At 31.9% G+C, this 17,770-nt stretch overlaps 1 protein-coding gene and 1 long non-coding RNA gene across 4 annotated transcripts in view; one reads left to right on the forward strand and one right to left on the reverse strand.

Annotated features, from left to right (window-relative positions):
- The window catches only part of LOC143198171 (matrix metalloproteinase-2), a 211,835-nt gene that overhangs the window by 175,557 nt on the left and 18,508 nt on the right, over positions 1-17,770 (forward strand). For all 3 annotated transcript variants that reach the window (XM_076407237.1, XM_076407244.1, XM_076407254.1), the window contains one exon: positions 13,203-13,355. In XM_076407237.1, the coding sequence (XP_076263352.1) occupies positions 13,203-13,355 (153 nt within the window). The remainder of the gene's footprint in view (positions 1-13,202; positions 13,356-17,770) is intronic.
- LOC143198187 (uncharacterized) lies at positions 6,191-12,010 on the reverse strand. The gene is made up of 3 exons (XR_013006178.1): positions 7,679-12,010; positions 7,326-7,558; positions 6,191-7,247 (listed from the first exon to the last, which is right to left on the reverse strand). It is a non-coding gene; the product is annotated as an uncharacterized LOC143198187 (long non-coding RNA).

A 17,770-nucleotide genomic window follows, 5' to 3' on the forward strand; every position in this document is an offset into this window, starting at 1 on the left:
CCCGTCTCCCCGTCCCCGCTGCGTCGGCCGTCTTTATTGACTCGGTTTATATATTCGCAAATTCAAGTAAATCTGACGCGATAACGCAACTAACCCTCGGGCCGCTAAATCTCCGCCGGTTCCGAATAAAATCGAAACATTTCCTCTTCCGAATCTATCTCTCGCTTCCTCTCTCTCTCTCCCTAATGGTTTTAATCGTCGACGCCGTAATTGTTTTCGTTCGGGAAATTTGGAATCCATTTGACGGGAAGCAGATTTTATCGTTATTGTTATTGATTTCGAGCTGGCTTCGAGTGGGTGATAAGCATCGGGTTTGATTGACGTCTCACTTTGTTGTCTTGTTCCTAAATTAAACTATTTCGGTCCCTATCTCCGTCTAATTTTCAAATTTACAATGCCAGTTGCAATGCATACAAGCTATGTAGGGTTTAAACAACAATACTTTTATTTTACTTCAGAATTATTTAAATTTACGAAAATATATAGCGACTTATTGAACCGAGGATTCTAATCTCATACAAATGAAACCCTTATGTTTAAACCTTTATGTTTATGTTTTCACCTACACACGCCCTTATTGTAACAACTAGTGACGTATAATGCTCCCCTTTTAAAGAAAAAACTAAATAAAAATCAAAGGTTGTCGTCGTCCCATCTGGACAGCTTACAGTTGTAACAAAATTGTTTGTGAGTATCATTTGTACGTACGTCCGCAATGTTGCCTTTAATGATCTTCTTAATTGCATTGTTTTTATTAAAACTTTCATGGTATACCTTGCATGGAATGGTTTCTCAAGATTTGGTGACTCTAAATGCCAATAATCTATGGTGGATCAACTGAACTACTGCAATCCAACTTTTGGTGGCCGTATATTCTGAACTGCAAGCTTATGTCCAAATTTCAGAAGACTATGGTAGTTCACATCAACTTCAATCCTTCTTTGATGGCATTACACTTTGAACAACAATGCCAATGCCAGGAATCCACGGACTACAGGTTTCACTGCATGGCTCGAATTCTAATAATTTATAGATAAAAGGCCTTAAATTCGCCTTTTGTAACCTTAGAGATTCAACAGCAATACTTTTGCTCGAACTAGATCTAGTAAATATTCAAGTAATTGCGGAACCATTATCTATTATGATCTTTCTTTAATCCGACAAATTGCACTATTAAACATATAGAGTTTAAAAACAAATCGTTTATTTTTTAACCATTTTATTTTACGAAAAGAAGTGGCAACTTATTAGAACAAAGAGAGTCCTCAAAACACGTAATCAAGTTGAAGATTTTTGCCCATAAGTATCTATTGTATTTGTAGATCATCCTTCGTCGAATCACAATCAATATTATCAACAGCGTATTCAAATCAGAGCTATATATTCTCATCAGTCCCCATTCATACAAATTCTCGATCAAGGATCAAACATACCAAACACGGAACGGTAGATTCTGGTCAGAAATCATCGATGCTATCTAATCTATCATAAGCTACCTAATTGTATCTAGGCTTAATCTAATCTAAATTAAGTTTTTATGATTTATTTTTGTCCGCTTCTATTTCATAACAAACAGTTTTAAATTAAATAAGTGTTTGCGGATCAATCTTCATGTAGAAGAAAAAGACACTTATATTGTATAGTTCAATATGTATCGTATCCTACATGATAAAATGAATCAACGTTTAATACCTAGTTACCAGTATTATTGAACTAGTTTTAAAAATAATAAGCAAGAACTCTTTAAAAGGGGTTGTAACTCTGAACTAAACAAAATAGAGAATTGATACACAAAAAAATCTTCCATTATCGGGACTAAGTCCAGTGAATGAACACACCAATTTCTTAATATCACCCTATACAACAGACAGGTACTTATTTGTGATTATATGATATCAAAGAATTTGAATACTCTTTTATTACTTAAAATTTTGTTTAAACTAATGCATAATATAATGACATACATTTTAAATTATTCCATTCTCAAATATTATATATTAAAATGCGGGAAGCTAATTCAAAAAATACCCGAAAAAATGTCATGATCCTGATGGAGAGCTCATATATTACGATAAAATAATAATAGAAATGGAAGGATAGGCAAAATATGCTAATGAGATTAAAATGCTTGACGAATTTAGTTGGAAAAGTAAGGATCAGCAAGTCTGCATTTGAAGAGAGTATTTTGTTATTTAAATTAAATTCAGACAAAAATTTGAATTGTCCATAATCGCTTCGTTATTTTTTCTAAAAATATATGACTTGCACATAAGTTAAATTTTGAACATAGTTGAAATCGACTATATGTTAAACTATAAGGGCCAGTACATATTGATTTCGGGAGATATGGAATATTTTTTTAAAAGCAATTTCCCAATCTATCAAAAGAGAAAAGTATTTGAGCGCGTCCTACCATAACTCATCTATGGTCCGTTGAATTTGGTTTGATGGCTCATGTCACTTTTCCTGAAAATCCTATATAGTAATTTAAAAACCAGTGTGCATCTCAAAGTGATGATAAATGTGAATAATTGTGAGCAAGAAGAATCTAGAGTTGCAAGAGCAGAAAAGCGCTTGTGAAATGATAACAACTGAGCGAAAGATGAATACCAATTTAACTGTTTAGGGTAAATGATGTGGCTCTGTGAATGGTGGTAAAACGGAATGAAATAGTGGTGTTTACATTATGTGACCGTTATTGGCTATATAAAAAATGTGAAAAATACAATTAGATAAAACGGATGGCAGCGGTGTTACCTGGAGACGAGGCTTGGGCAGTCGATGATGGCACGTCTAAACCAAACGATGGTTGAGCACTGAATGAATCGAAATACCCTTCAATAACATCCCAGATAAACGTCTCGGGGTTGCCACCAGCTATTTGTTATCGAGTTCTAGTTGGCGATGCTGGCACCCCGCCGGTGTTCGACGTCTGGGATTATATTTCTGGGTATTTTGTAGACCGTAATTCCACGATGTAAATACAATACTCCCCTGACAGAATTTTACATACAATTGTGCCAAACAAAATGTGCTGCATGAAAAGGGCTTTGAAAAATATGATAATTCGAAACGGTTGTGGTTGGTACGGTTGCGATCTGGTACGGCTGTTGATATCTTCCGGTCCTACAGATACCGTTGCTTCATCGTCGCTTTGGTACTTCAATGTGGTCCATCGACGACGTTGAGAACAAGCTATTTTTCAGACAGGGCTCCCGTAATCGACGCTGTGGGAGGATCGATTGTTCGACGACGTGGTAGCTTATTTTCTTTGACGAAGAGACGTTGGCAATTCTGGTACCTCGGCGAAGAGATGACGAGTCTACGGTGACTGCAATCGGTACCTAGCTTGTGGAGCTGCTTTGTGACTAATCCGTAGTCACATACGTTACGGTAATTCAGAAAAAAACAAATAACGACGGTATCCGACCGAAGCTGCCCAAAGCCTTTCAAATCAAAATGTCTGCCATTATGACGGAGACGGCGAGCGAAGAAAGACATTATGATTTAAACATAGCGCCGAAAGAACTGTTTAGCCGAGACGCTGATGATTAAGCAGTGAAGTAAAAATATCTATGAGTTCAAAAGATTGTGAAAGAAAATTTTGACAAAAAATTTAAAAAAATGAATTGGAAATAATGAAATGAATAGGAATAAAATGAAAAGGAATATTGAAGGTAAAATCGAAAGCGAATCGAATTAATAATATTGAAAATTTTGAAACAAAAAAATATAACAGCCACGTATAATACACCATGTTGCACGTACCCTCCATTCACGAGTCCAAACCCAATTTTGCGAAAGATCACGTCGGAGTCACCACTTTAGGGTAAATGATGTGGCTCGGTGAATGGAGATAAAACGAAATGAAATAATGGTGTTTACATTATGTGACCGTTAAAATGTGAAAAATACAATTAGATAAAACGGATGGCAGCGGTGTTACCTGGAGACGAGGCTTGGGCAGTCGATGGTGGCACGTCTAAACCAAACGATGGTTGAGCACTGAATTAATCGAAATACCCTTCAATAACATCCCAGATAAACGTCTCGGGGTTGCCGCCAGCTATTCATTTTCGGATTCTAGTTGGCGCTGCTGGCACCCCGCCCGTGTTCAACATCTGGGATTATATTTCTGGGTATTTTGTAGACCATAATTCCACGATGTAAAATTCGACATGCCTCAAGATCGCTACAACTGTTTAATAATAAATGTGGTGTTAATAATAATATAGCCAGCTTGGTAGCGCAGGGGTAAAGGCGATGGGACAGTCCTCCTACTGTTGCGATAGCCGCGGGTTCGAATTCTGCTGGGGCATGGTCGTAAATTTACGTTTTGTTTAAATTTATGATTGTTTAACATTTGGGAATGTTCTAGGCAAGAGTGTAAAATCCGACAAGGAAAATGATCCCAGTCACGCCAGTAACAAGGCTGAGTAAGACCGGAAGTCTTCTGGAATGATTTCTAAAGTTGGTCACTCGCCAGTCGGTAGGCTTTAATGCTGAAGACCGTGGTTCGGAGCCCACGTTAAACTTTAGGCCCAGTCCAGATAAACCCATAGTTGGTAAAAGGAGACTTTAAAATATATATTAATAAATAATAATAAAATAATAATAATAATAATAATATATTCCTTGACACTAGAAAATTACAAATGTATAAAATATATAATAATCTAAAATATATAATATTCTGGGTGATATCCCGTATCTATCTTATTTAGACTTTTTTGTAGGCGTATTCTTAAATAACTTACCTTTGATGATCTTGTACTGCCCACTTCTATAGGAAAACGGTAGGAGACACAACTGTGACAAGTTGCGTGGTCGGTAAATGTTAAATTTTGCGAAGGGAAAAAATATGAGTGGGAATAATTTAGGCTCAAAATTAGTTTATTTTAAGGAAAAAGACCCAGCTATGTGGAAAAAGTAAAAGGATATTATTCTCCAACAATCCAGAAAATATTGACGATATTTTTTCATTTTACGATTATTATCAATCAAATTAAATAGAGCAACTGCTTTGTTAAAACAGCCACTTTAGCCTGTCTAAATAATAATAATAATAATAATAATAATATAAACTCCTGAGTTTATTTAATGTTTAGAGGAGTTAACATTAGGGTTGACGTTTGTAAAATTTGAAGTAATTCCAAATAGGTTTCCTTAGTTATCTTAATCATGAGTTAGATACAATGAATTATTGTGACATCTGAAAGTTCTTCAAAAATCTGTGAAAATTATTATATTAAGTATTATGTTATCTTAAAAGTTTGGGAAGGCTTCCGATTGCCTGAATTATTCTTGTGATTCAGATTCACTGAAGATAACTGATTCAGATCAAATGCTATCATGAATATAAGAAAACGTAACGGTTAATATCTTGGAAAATAATAATGTAAATATACAGAAAACATTTAGTTTTAATCAAACTATGCTTATATTGCTATGCTCTACATAAATTGCCCTTTTAACTCCAACAAACCTTTTAGAACGAAACTATATAATTTCAGATGACTATACATCAGATACTAACTGTACAATCGATATTAATTTATTCGAAATATTTCGATATACTATTTAGAAATAAATAAAAGTCAAGATAAAAGATAACTCAAAATAATATCAACATAATTAGTTTACCTATTATAAACTAATACATATTCAGAAAATATTAAACAACTGATTTCGTTCACATTTGTATCACTTGACACACTATAAATTCTTGGAATGTTTGAGTCTCGCATCAACTCGTACAAAAGAATGTTTTTATAAAAACAAAGAACAAATTAAAGATTCTCACATTAATTCCCTTTTGCTTCTTCTGTACTACGATAAATAAATTCCATATATACACTTTATATTCCTTCGGATAATTTCGAAATTGTAATTCCAGTCCAAATTCTTGAATGTTATACATTAATATAGACTTCAAACGTGACGTAACGTAATACTTTTTTCACTGAGTATGTTTATTTTCAAACGGTGCAATGTGCTTCAAAAGTGTACATTATGTATTGTACTTTGTTAAATTAGAAATGAGTATACATATTGAAGTCCTTCAATTAAGGCAGAGAGAGGGAGTGGCAGTAATTTCTTTTTAGAAATCATGAAGATTCAAATCTTGGCGGTTCACTCACTCAACCTGGGTGTGATGTGTTTTTTGATCCATCACAACCTCCTTGAGTGAGCGACTGATGAGATGATACCCAACCAATGGCGTTGTTGTGCATAGTGGAGAATGGAAACAAACACTATCACAAATAAAGGGACATATATTTATATTATATTGACTATGTACTTGTATATCTTTATCTTTATCTATGTACATTTTTATCTAATAATCAAATGTCAATAAAATATACTATTTCTGGCTATTCCGAATTAGTCTATAGAATTTACGAAGGGTTCACTGAATTTTTAAAATCACTCTATCGATTTTTGGTTATTCTAAATTTAGAACTTAACATCTTGTATTGTACTTTTTTCGATTCTACAAGGATTATTTTGTTTGCAGGCTAGTACAGCGAGAATTACTTTCATAGAAAAATGTTTTTTTGTTAATATACTGGATTATATCGGCTATTTAATAACGTGTTGTAAATACATTTAATTTAAAGATATATTTTTATACGATATAAATATTATCAATGTAAGTAAGTTGTAAACGCTATCAACTGTTGTAAACAAAAATTTTTAATTAAATTTTACTACTTTAAATGTTGCTTTTAATGACAAAATTACATTAATTGAATTATATAATCAAGTATAAAATAACATATTTTATTCCTCAATTATTGTAATACTAATTTGAAAATTGATATATGATTTAAAAAATATGATATTGTGTATAGTTGATAATGGCAATGTTTTGACGAAATTGTTTAATGTGATATGGGCCGAAAATTGTGCCTGAAAATTGACAAACTTTCAGACAGATTGCCATTCAAATTATTGGTTGACAGTACATATGTAGTCTGCTCAAAGTCATTTTGTACATACGTCATTTAAATTTGTGACATGACAACGTCGCAATGTTGCCGCATCAACTCTGAGTGTTAGTTCAGTTTGGCTTTGACATACAACAAAATTCTAATCTAAATAAAATAATTCAACAAAAATGTTATCAAATATAATTTATTTTAACATTATAATACATCTAAAAACTACAGTTAATTATAAAGCCACAATAGTTTATAGGTTAGGGATCAGTTGATCACTATGACTTTCAAGAATTTTGCATACGTCTGACAACCAGACGACTTTGACAGGCTCATTCGTTTACGCGTTCGAACTAATCAGACAGCATTATGTTTCTTTTTAACTAGAATAAAATGAGAAGTAAAATATTGTTTGATTCTAAAACGAATTTACAAATTGCGGCAAACAATACATTAAATATCTTGATGACGTATGTAAAAAAACTTTGGATAAACTATAGATTAGTAGCTTATGTACAACGGGTAAAAAAAGTTCATAATGCAATCCTTCTTTCGTTTCCTCTTTCACTGTCTTTACTATTTTAAAATTCTCTTCCTTCCATAATATCATTATATTCCTGTCTCATCATCGACTTTGTGTTTAATTAAGAAATAAACGACAAAAAACCAAACTAGTGTTCTGAATATTTCTCTAAAAAAGCAAAAAAAAAACTATTTGCATTCAACCAACGGCTTACCATAAATTGGTGATTTATCAATGTTAACACCCACTTAATTGGATGTTACCTGGTCGACAATCCAGCGAAGCCAACCAACCAATGAATGAGTGTCAGAAATAGGAAATGCTGAAGTTACTCGGGCAGTTGAAGGCATAGTACATAATACCCGAAAGCCCAAAAACATAATACCTGACTGATCTGAAGGTAGCCTAAGTTTTCAATATAAACCGCCTCACGAAGATTTGTTTCGTAACAACGTCACTCGAAGAACGCTTTGAACTGTAAATCGTTCATAATTAATATCTAACTGGGAACTGCTCACTACATGTATATAACACATTGGCTGAGAAGTCTGGGACGTAACAAAGAAAATGCGGTCTTTTGTTTAAATTTGGTTTTATTCATCAACGTAATCTCCATCAACAGCCACAAAGTAATTGAAAATAATGAATAATGAATGAATGAAATAATGAATGAATGAAAATGATTTCAGCGCCGCTCCTTTCAACATTTCAATGCCACTTTTTGAGAACGATTTATCTTTTGCTTCAAAATAAGCCTGAGGTTTATCAATAACCTCCCCATTCAAACGAAATTTCTTACCGGCGAACATTTTTTTGAGTTCTGCGAACAGCCAGTAATTTCTGGGAGCCAAATCTGGCGAATACGGTGGATGTGGGAGCAATTCGAAGTTCAATTCATGTTATTTTGGCATTATTTTGATTGCCTTATGCCTATTTTTCTTCGCCGTATGCGTCGTTTCTTTGCAATTTCGGCCTTCAAATGCTCCAATAACGTTATATAATATTCACTGTTGATGGTATTTCGCTTTTCAAGATAGTCGATAAATACTAAACCACGCACATCCCAAAATATTAATGCCATAACCTTTCCAGCCGATTGTTGTAACTAGGTTCACCAGTGGCTGTTCACTCAGACGACAATCATTTTGATTCTGGAGTGAAGCGAAGGATCCATGTTTCATCCATTGCAACATATCGACGGATAAATTCCGGTTTGTTACATTCAAACATGGCCAAACGCTGCCTGTGAATCATCAACACGTTCTTTTGATATCTTGATCTTGATATCTAACTAACGCAGCTTCACTTTCTGATCATTCAAAACAATTTTGTGGATTTTTTTATGTTGTGTGGTGATACCACCTCATTTGGACTTCTGCATCATCGATACTACCGTGTTTGAAGTTAGCAAACCAACGTTTTATTGTTATTTCTGATCGGAGATCGGATATTGTTTTGACTCTTATTGTTTACACTCTTAGCACAATAATTCATAAAAATGTGAGTAGAATATAATGAAATTTTAACAGCTTTCTTTTAAAGGTTGGTGTTAACTGAAAAAGCGCTATTAAGCCCGGGGACTTTTCAGCCCATGTGTTAAGTTATGAAAAGTGGCGCCATCTGTTATAAATCCATAAAAATTTAATTAATATTTTGACGAATATATTTATATTTTCCTTAAACATACACACGAGAAGGTGGCATAAGGATCTACACTACGTAATCGACGTCCCCATGAAACTAGCGCAATAGAGAAAAATAACAGCAGTCCAAACAAACGTAACAACACCGCATAGACACTATTGCATCATAAGAGAGAACACGTAAGCTGCCAGTCGTACAGGATCTTGGTAAATCAAATCAGAACACCCCAAGACGAACTGCGTTCTGTTTCTCTGGAGATGACATGTGATCCTGGAAAACTCCTAACTAAGGTTAGATCCTTACATTTCAAACAGTCCCTGGGTCATTGATTATGTGGGCGCAAAAGTCTTCAAGAACTTTCAGCCCATAGTGATACGTTTCGCCGCAGGTCCACTTGGAGGGGAATATTATAGCGAATGCTACAACCCTTTAGGTCACCACAAATACACCTACGCTGGATGGTATGGCTGGTTTTCTTTTTACGTGTAAATTCCTTCTACGAAATAGTAGTGAGTGGTGCAATAAACAAATAAAGTCTATACAACAAACGAACATTCCTACATAACGTATACAAATGGCATCATCTGTTGTAAATCCTTCTAAATTAATTAATATATTGAAAAAATAAATATATATTTGGCTAAAAATATAATATTACATATTATCTGGACTGAGAAGTTTTTAGTAGATGTGTTATATATACACAACTAAAACTGCCATCTACTGACAATTAAAATCAACTCCTTAATGCACTGATCGCGACAAAGACCTTTAACGTCAATTATTACGTCAAGCAATTTAAAAGGTTTAAATCGAAACTATCCAGACAACGATCGTAACTGAAATCCAATCAATCCCGACCAGATTGTTATTTCAATAAACGTTTGTTCTCTAATAATAACGAATTTACCAGGCAGCAAACTATGGCGATGGTGCGCGGTAGCGGGACCGCCGCTCGAATATTAGCCGGGGCCGTACGTCACGAACGGGATCTATTAAGCTCCATATTATTATTTATTTATCATTTAATTGAATTGAAAAGTTCGGCGTCATGCAAACACTTTATTAAACTCTCTCTCTATTGAACCAAATTTCACATCGGAGACCGTTTAACTGGAAGTTAAATTAACTCGAGCCCGATGCCAGTTAATACAATTGATAAGACCCGGGAACGATCCCATCATAAACCTCCCCCCCCCTTCTGCCGCTACATATTTTGTAAATTTGATCGAAATATTTCGCTCGTAAAATGATAATCTGATTCGAGACACACCATGAGTGTTATTGATTGACTTTTAATTCAGGCTTGTTCTTGAAAGTTTAGTTAATACTTAAATAATCATTTTTTAACAAAACTAGTTGTTGTTATTGTCACTGTTATTCCAACTGCCATCCAATTAGTTCCATCCAGTTATTTCGGTTCTGCTGCTGTAATATCACGTTACACAATTTGTAACTGTATACCAATTAGCAATTAAAATAAATCATACCTATCCCGAATTATCATGCCCAGAAATTGACAAATCCATCCTTTGTATTTCCTATTAAAATCCCGAATATAATCGCTATTGCTATCCCGATCAACAAGACTCACAATAAAACTATAAATAATTTGTTCTGAATACGTAGTTCGTTAAATCGGGAGAATTTGGAAATATGGTGATTGATTATTAAAATGCATAATTGCAGCCAAATTACAAATCGAACAAAGAGTATGAGGTAAATACTCCAAAACGTGATCATATAACAGAATAAAAAACCATGCGTACAAGGGGAACAACTTCTTGAATTATTTCGTTTACATTTTTTTCATGTGGTACTTTATAGATGTTGGTTGTATTGAAAACATTATATTTCACATATATCATCATATATTTCATACATAAACATCATATCATAATATGACATAACATGATGATTGAAAGAGGAATGTAAACACACACTTTTATTTTCAACAACAATTGTATTAACACGGCAAGTTTAACTATATAAATCACATATAAAAGTGTAAATATTGTATTAATAGACGATGGTAATAAAATAAACATACATCATTAGTAAAATGCAACTTTTCGATTATTACTGAATTTTGGTACAAGTGCGCCTTAAGACCATCTGTTCATTTTTTGTACTAACACTGTCACCATCAGCTCACCATTAGCCAACAAAACATGTGTTCACTTCTAGTACCATCCAAAATACTGCATGCTGCATCTTAAGACAACAATTTTGACTGATATATGAATGATAAACAATTTCATTCATCCATTGTTAATAGTTGCTACTCCCTGCTGCTGATTATTATTTACGTCTTTAAGATCTTCATTGATCAAAAATTGATTAAAACCGATCGACTACTACGGAATACATTTATACGCCAATTGAAATATTTCAGGAAAAGTTTTACTAAATATAGAACAGAATTTAATGTTGGTTATTTATTATATATCAATTAATGCATCAATACAATATTACTCTAATAAATTCTTCATTAGTCTGTCGGTTTTATTTTGTCGTCGTTCGTGTCGTCTATTTGATTATTTTATCCAAACACTTAAACCAAATTTGGTATATTTTGCTTTTTGTCTATAACATGAGGGTATTAATATATAACACTTGAATGTTATTTGTTGGCAAGTTGACAGATTAAACTATAAAATAGTATATAGAGTATTAACCTAATACATATAATTTTAGAAATGTTTTGCGTAGTTTTAACAGAAAGGCGTTGAGAACACTATGTCGCTGTATTTCGTTGGTAATTTTAAATTGCCATTACAGATATCTGTAAAGATTTAGTTGAGGATTTCATACGCATCATGTGACTAATTCCTGACGTCTCATTCTACTGATGAATTAAACTTGAAATAAAATAAATAAAAATAAAAATAAAAAAATAAATACAAATATTGTAAAATATTAAAATGTTAAAATATAAGTATAACATATATAACATAGCGCATATAATATATCAAATTCATTGCTATGCTTTTGTTATAATAAAATAGAGGAGTTAAAAAGACAGCTTAAAGATCTATTAATATTAATAAAACAATCATGAGATTTTGTTTATAAAATGAATCACATATCATTGGTCTATGAATTGTATTATTTTATTTTGTATTAATGTATTTTTTAGACATACTTGTTAAAGAATTAGTTTTTCTCCACTCCATGCGTAACCCCAAAAAATCTCGGTTAAGTAACGTTAATCCAAAATATTAATTATAAGTATCTTAACCAATACACATTTTTGGAAAGCAAAAGAACCTCTTCAAAATAATTAAGTTTTTAATTGATAGCACTTTACAAACAACTTTTTAAAGGGCAACAAAATTTGGCTTTATATAAATTGAATGGTTTTGCACTAAACCTTTTTAACCTTTTAACCTTTTAAAATGTGGGTAATATATTAAATATGTTAGATTGTTAAGATTATGATCTGAACCTGAAAAACTGAATTACTACATTTTTTTTAATAAAAGAAAATATTATATAGAATTTCAACACAGTAACGAGTATAAATCTACGTTTATCTATTTGGTTTTCTCTTCCTTTTTTCTCATATAATGTAACGGATTTGTTATATCCATCTTGGAAATTAGGATAGGCGTGACACCAATACTAAACTGGCTGCTATTATGCGAGCTGATGAAGTCTGCAGGAACGCTCATTTCTCATTCTGTACGTTTGTTTTGCAATGGAGGGCAGCTTATTTCGGAATGAATAAATACATTTATAAAAGTGGTGCCCTTTAGTTGTTTCGTACTTTTAACAAGATTTCTTCCTTGAATAAAACATACCTAACTAGTACGTTGAAGAAGAAGCATCAGTTTGTAAACTTTATGAAAATCTTCAAAAAAAAACTATATTTCTAATAAGTATTAAGCACCAAGTTAAAAAGTTAAATTAAAATAATTATATGATTTTTTATAATGTTTAAGAAATATATATTGTTTTGAAAAAATATCGAGAAATATTGGCTCACAAAAATATCGATATATCGATATATAAATGTTAATTTAAAGTTCATTTTTGTATTAATGTTTAGCTTATATAAATAAACAAATGTTATATCTTTTATTAATTTTCAGCTTGAGGACACCTCAGGAGGTAATACCCAAGCTAGATGTTTACGAAGTACGCTGGAACATCATGAAAGCTTTGCAAGTCTGGTCAAAGCATTCGAGACTGAATTTTGCCGAAGTTGACAGCGATAAAGCTGATATATTAATATATTTCCACAGGTAAGATGACAGTATGTTTATAATATTATTGATTAATCGAAAAAAAAAGCGGATATACTTGACTATTGCAGCGTATAAAACACCATTGCATGCTTAAAATGAATTATGTTAATTATACAACAAACATCTAACTGTATTTATTATTACTTATCACAACAAATGCTATATAACTAGCCCACTTTACTACTTACCTACCTTCACGTTCATCACAATCTACACGGTTTTGTAACCCGTCTATTTAGTATTGTAGATATAACTGTTTTCTTTCTTTCCTTCTTGTCGATTTTCTATTAATATTTTGCAGGGAAAAGTTAATTACATCCAATTATATTATTTTATATTTGATGAAATTATATTATTTAAAATCAAATATTCATTAATGATATTCTTGGCGATTATATCTTTTTCAATCGGATAATTTTTTTTTCTTCAAATTAATTTCATTTCTTGCTTTTCAGTTGAAGTAATACCGTACTTTTAAAGCTTTCTCATAAAGACAAGTCTGTTGATTTTAAATCATTACTCTTCAGATACCAGCTTCTTTACAAAATTTAATCTTAATCCAAAATATGATTGTTACGTTGGAGAGTAGTCTCGAATAAACTTCGAAGTAAGTATAATACCAAATAGTCTTGCAGCAATATATTTCATAATATATTTCAATCACTCAACTTATAAGCTACTAAGGGTAAAACATCAGTTCATTTTAGCATCAACACAACACTGGATCCCATTACTTAATTTACTGCGTTGAATGGTTACATAAAAGCAAAAGTTCCTAGACGTTTCTCATCTATAAAAAATCTCCATGATTACAAATATTAATTTCTTTCTGCTCCACTTTGTAAACATAAAAAAGTGTCATCCATTGGTTTATTTTTAACCATAATATTGAGACTAGATCTGTAAATACTATTTAATCAAGGGTTCTAATCCCATTTATTTATGGAAACTAATTTCAGCAAAATGGCTGCTGCAAATTAATTTTTTCAACCCAGTTTTGCAATACATCATCAATTAATTTTGACTCAACTTCACAATAAGATCTATAGTATGTTCAAAGTTATTTTATACATACGTCATTTAAATTTGTGACATCAAAACGTCGCAATGTTGCCGCATCAACTCTGAGTATTTATTAGTTCAGTTCAGCTTTGATATACAACAAAATTCTAATCTAAATAAAATAATTGAACAATAATGTTATAGAACTACAGTTAAATATACAGCCACAATAGTTTACAGGTTAGAGTTATAACCTCTCATCATTATTGCTTTCAAGAATTTTGCATACGTCTGACAACTGTACGACTTTGATAGCTTAATTCGTTTACGAACGTATTCGAACGAATCAGACAGCATGGTATCTCTTTTTAACTAGAATAAAATGAGAAAGAAGATATTGTCTAATTCTAAAATGAATTTACAAATTGCAGCAGGCTATACATTAAACATCCTGATGATGTATGTACAAAAAAAATTTGAATAGACTATGTATATATATATATATATATATATATATATATATATATATATATATGTTTGTTAAAATTTCCCTGATACCATCAAATTGAAATAGTATGCCAGCCAATGAAGGTTTCCAAATCGTCTTAACAAATTAGTTTGTCTGTTGCGCTTCCTTTGCAATAAATATTTTCAATACCGCCCTTCTACACCAAAGTTCACAATGAACAATCAGTATATGTGGCTGTTGTTCTGTTTCATAACTGTTAACACGAAAGTTTATTAAATTAATTTTAGTCAAATTAATGTACTATTTTCATTTGTTGCATTTCCTATAACGTAGATTTATGGGAGTGTCGCCAATTTCAATTTCATTTCAAGAGTTGTTTTTGAAAATGTACGAAAATGAAACGGAAATTCGGAAAGGAAGCGGAATGAAAACCATATTCCAAGATATACTTTTTCAAGGTGTAAAATGACCACAAATCAAAGGAAGCTAAATCTAGCGAATAAGATAGCTGATGAAACAATTTAAAGCACAAAAAAGTAGTTTAATGACGATTCTTGAGTTGTGATACCAGGACATTTATCATGATTTTGAATCCCGAAATTGTAGAAAAAAAATTACTTTGTATTTTTCTATAAACTTTTGTATTCAATTGATATAAAATTAATAAAAAATAAACTAATAAACTATTATTCAAAATAAGTTGATTGTTTTGCCAGTTCGGAAGTAGTCCACGAACAAATTTACTTTTTTTTTGGTTCGGTTCTTATGAAAGTATTTCATATTTAATGTAATAAAATGATTATGTGTTTTTAACAGAAAATGGTCGAAGATAACAGAACGTCGGAGCAACAATAAATGATATTCTTCTCCAAAATAACATTAAGAGCCATTCCGGAACGCAATCCGTGGGTGTGCTAGATAATTTCCAGTGGAGATCAAGGGAATATCCGGCTGCTTCGTATCGCGACAAATTCAAGGATACACGTTTCTGCGATTGTCATTTTATATCTCGACGGGCTTTTGTTGGTCGCTTTAGAGGGCTTTCAACCGTATTACCATTATGTGCACTCTAATAGCGGGTGTTTTTCCGATTGCATACAAATTTCTCCCTTCATTTTCACCAGCTAAATGCATTGGGATCCTTGCGCTATGCCGTTTTAAATAAACCGCACGAGACTCGCGACTATATAGGTCATTGTAAACGTTCCTTATCTTCCAAACTTCGATTATACAGTCGCCGATAAAAATATGGTAATTTCTCTGTAATTTTCACATTTGAATAATGGGATTTTCGCATTTATTTGCCACCTCTTCTCAGATTATAATAGTTTATTTGAATAGTAAATTTAGAATTCCAGTGTTATAACCAAATCAGAATAAGTTCAAAAATGTGTTTATAGTCTATATAAAGTTGGTATAAACATACGCCATCTAAATTTATGACTTCAAAACGTCGCAATGTTGCCGTATCAGCTCCGAGTTTTAATTCAGTTTGGATTTGGCATATAACAAAAATCTAGTTTAAATAAAATAATTAAACAAAATTATTATCAAATATATATAGTTTATTTGAAGATTATAGAACATCAAATGCATATATTATCGAATAATTTAAACTACAGTTAACTATCATCATTTTGATATCACTGTATTTTTTATTTCTTGTGCTGCTACCTATGTACACCATTCTTGTTAAAATTGATCACTGAATTATCCCTAATGCATTTGACATATCTGCAAAACAGTTGGTATTTTCCTCTTCTCGCACATTTTAACCTAATGCTCATGTATATTCTGAACAATTAAACCCATATATGTGCACATAAATCTTTTATACTCTACAATAACATTTCCCACAGTTATCATCACGACAGATCAAATTTATTGGAACAATAACATTTTCTGTGTTAGCTCATTAGCCCCATTAGTCATAGTAATTATACATACGTGTATAGTGATCTAAATTCAACCACGATTTATTAAGTTTATCACATTTCTCACATAATACAATAAAAAGAGTAATTTTAAACTGATATTTCATGGTAATAAAACCTGTTTTGACGATATTTTGACAAAAGTTGCTTTTGAAAATCTAAATAGGTTCTAAACAAAGAGTACAGACGATTCTTGTTGTGCTCGAATTATTTAAATCAATGTTAGTTAATTTGTTGTCTCTGACAAAAATGTAAAATATAATATTACATGATCATGCTATTCTTAATCGTTTTTTTATGAACACTTTCCATAACTCCTTAATAGTTCCAACAATACAGGAATAACCAAAAGTAACATAAAATGTTTAAAAACACTGCTTGAAATTAAATAACTTTGATTAATTATATTTGAACATGCTTACTTTCTATTTTAATATCATCTCAAATATAATATCTAGAGATTTGTCTAACGATTAAATATTGTTCTGCTGTTCAGTTTACCGTACAGCGCTGCCAGATTTTGATTTTAAAAATTGCGCGGCCGTGATTGGTGCGTCGGCCAGGTCTAATGAAAATAGACCGTAAAATATTTGTTTATACATTTTGTATCACCGATCTGACGGCTATTCCTGGTTGCTTGATTTGGGCATATTTTGTTTTATTCGAATTTACTTATTTGTAGCGCATATAACACAAAAATTCTTCATCCATGTAAGCTTTTACCATGACAAATTTCACGCCTCCAGGTGCCCCCGTTTTCCTCAAAAAGGGTGGCAAAATTTTCGCTAAGTCGATTAATACATAGATTATATTTACTTTGAGAAAATATTAATAACAATTCAGCACATTGTCAGTAAGCTCCGAATAAAATATTTTTATCTACAATAAATATATCGACACTGTTTATTGTTACTACGTTAAGCTAACGAAAAAGAGCAAAACACTATAGTTGCTACCGTATACATGCAATATTTAAAATTACAAATATTTAAAATAAAAAACAAATA

This window comes from Rhynchophorus ferrugineus, unplaced genomic scaffold (assembly GCF_030347505.1).
Source record: "Rhynchophorus ferrugineus isolate W39M unplaced genomic scaffold, kcgeb_rfMv2 rfM1, whole genome shotgun sequence".
In the NCBI taxonomy this organism is placed as follows: domain Eukaryota; kingdom Metazoa; phylum Arthropoda; class Insecta; order Coleoptera; family Curculionidae; genus Rhynchophorus; species Rhynchophorus ferrugineus.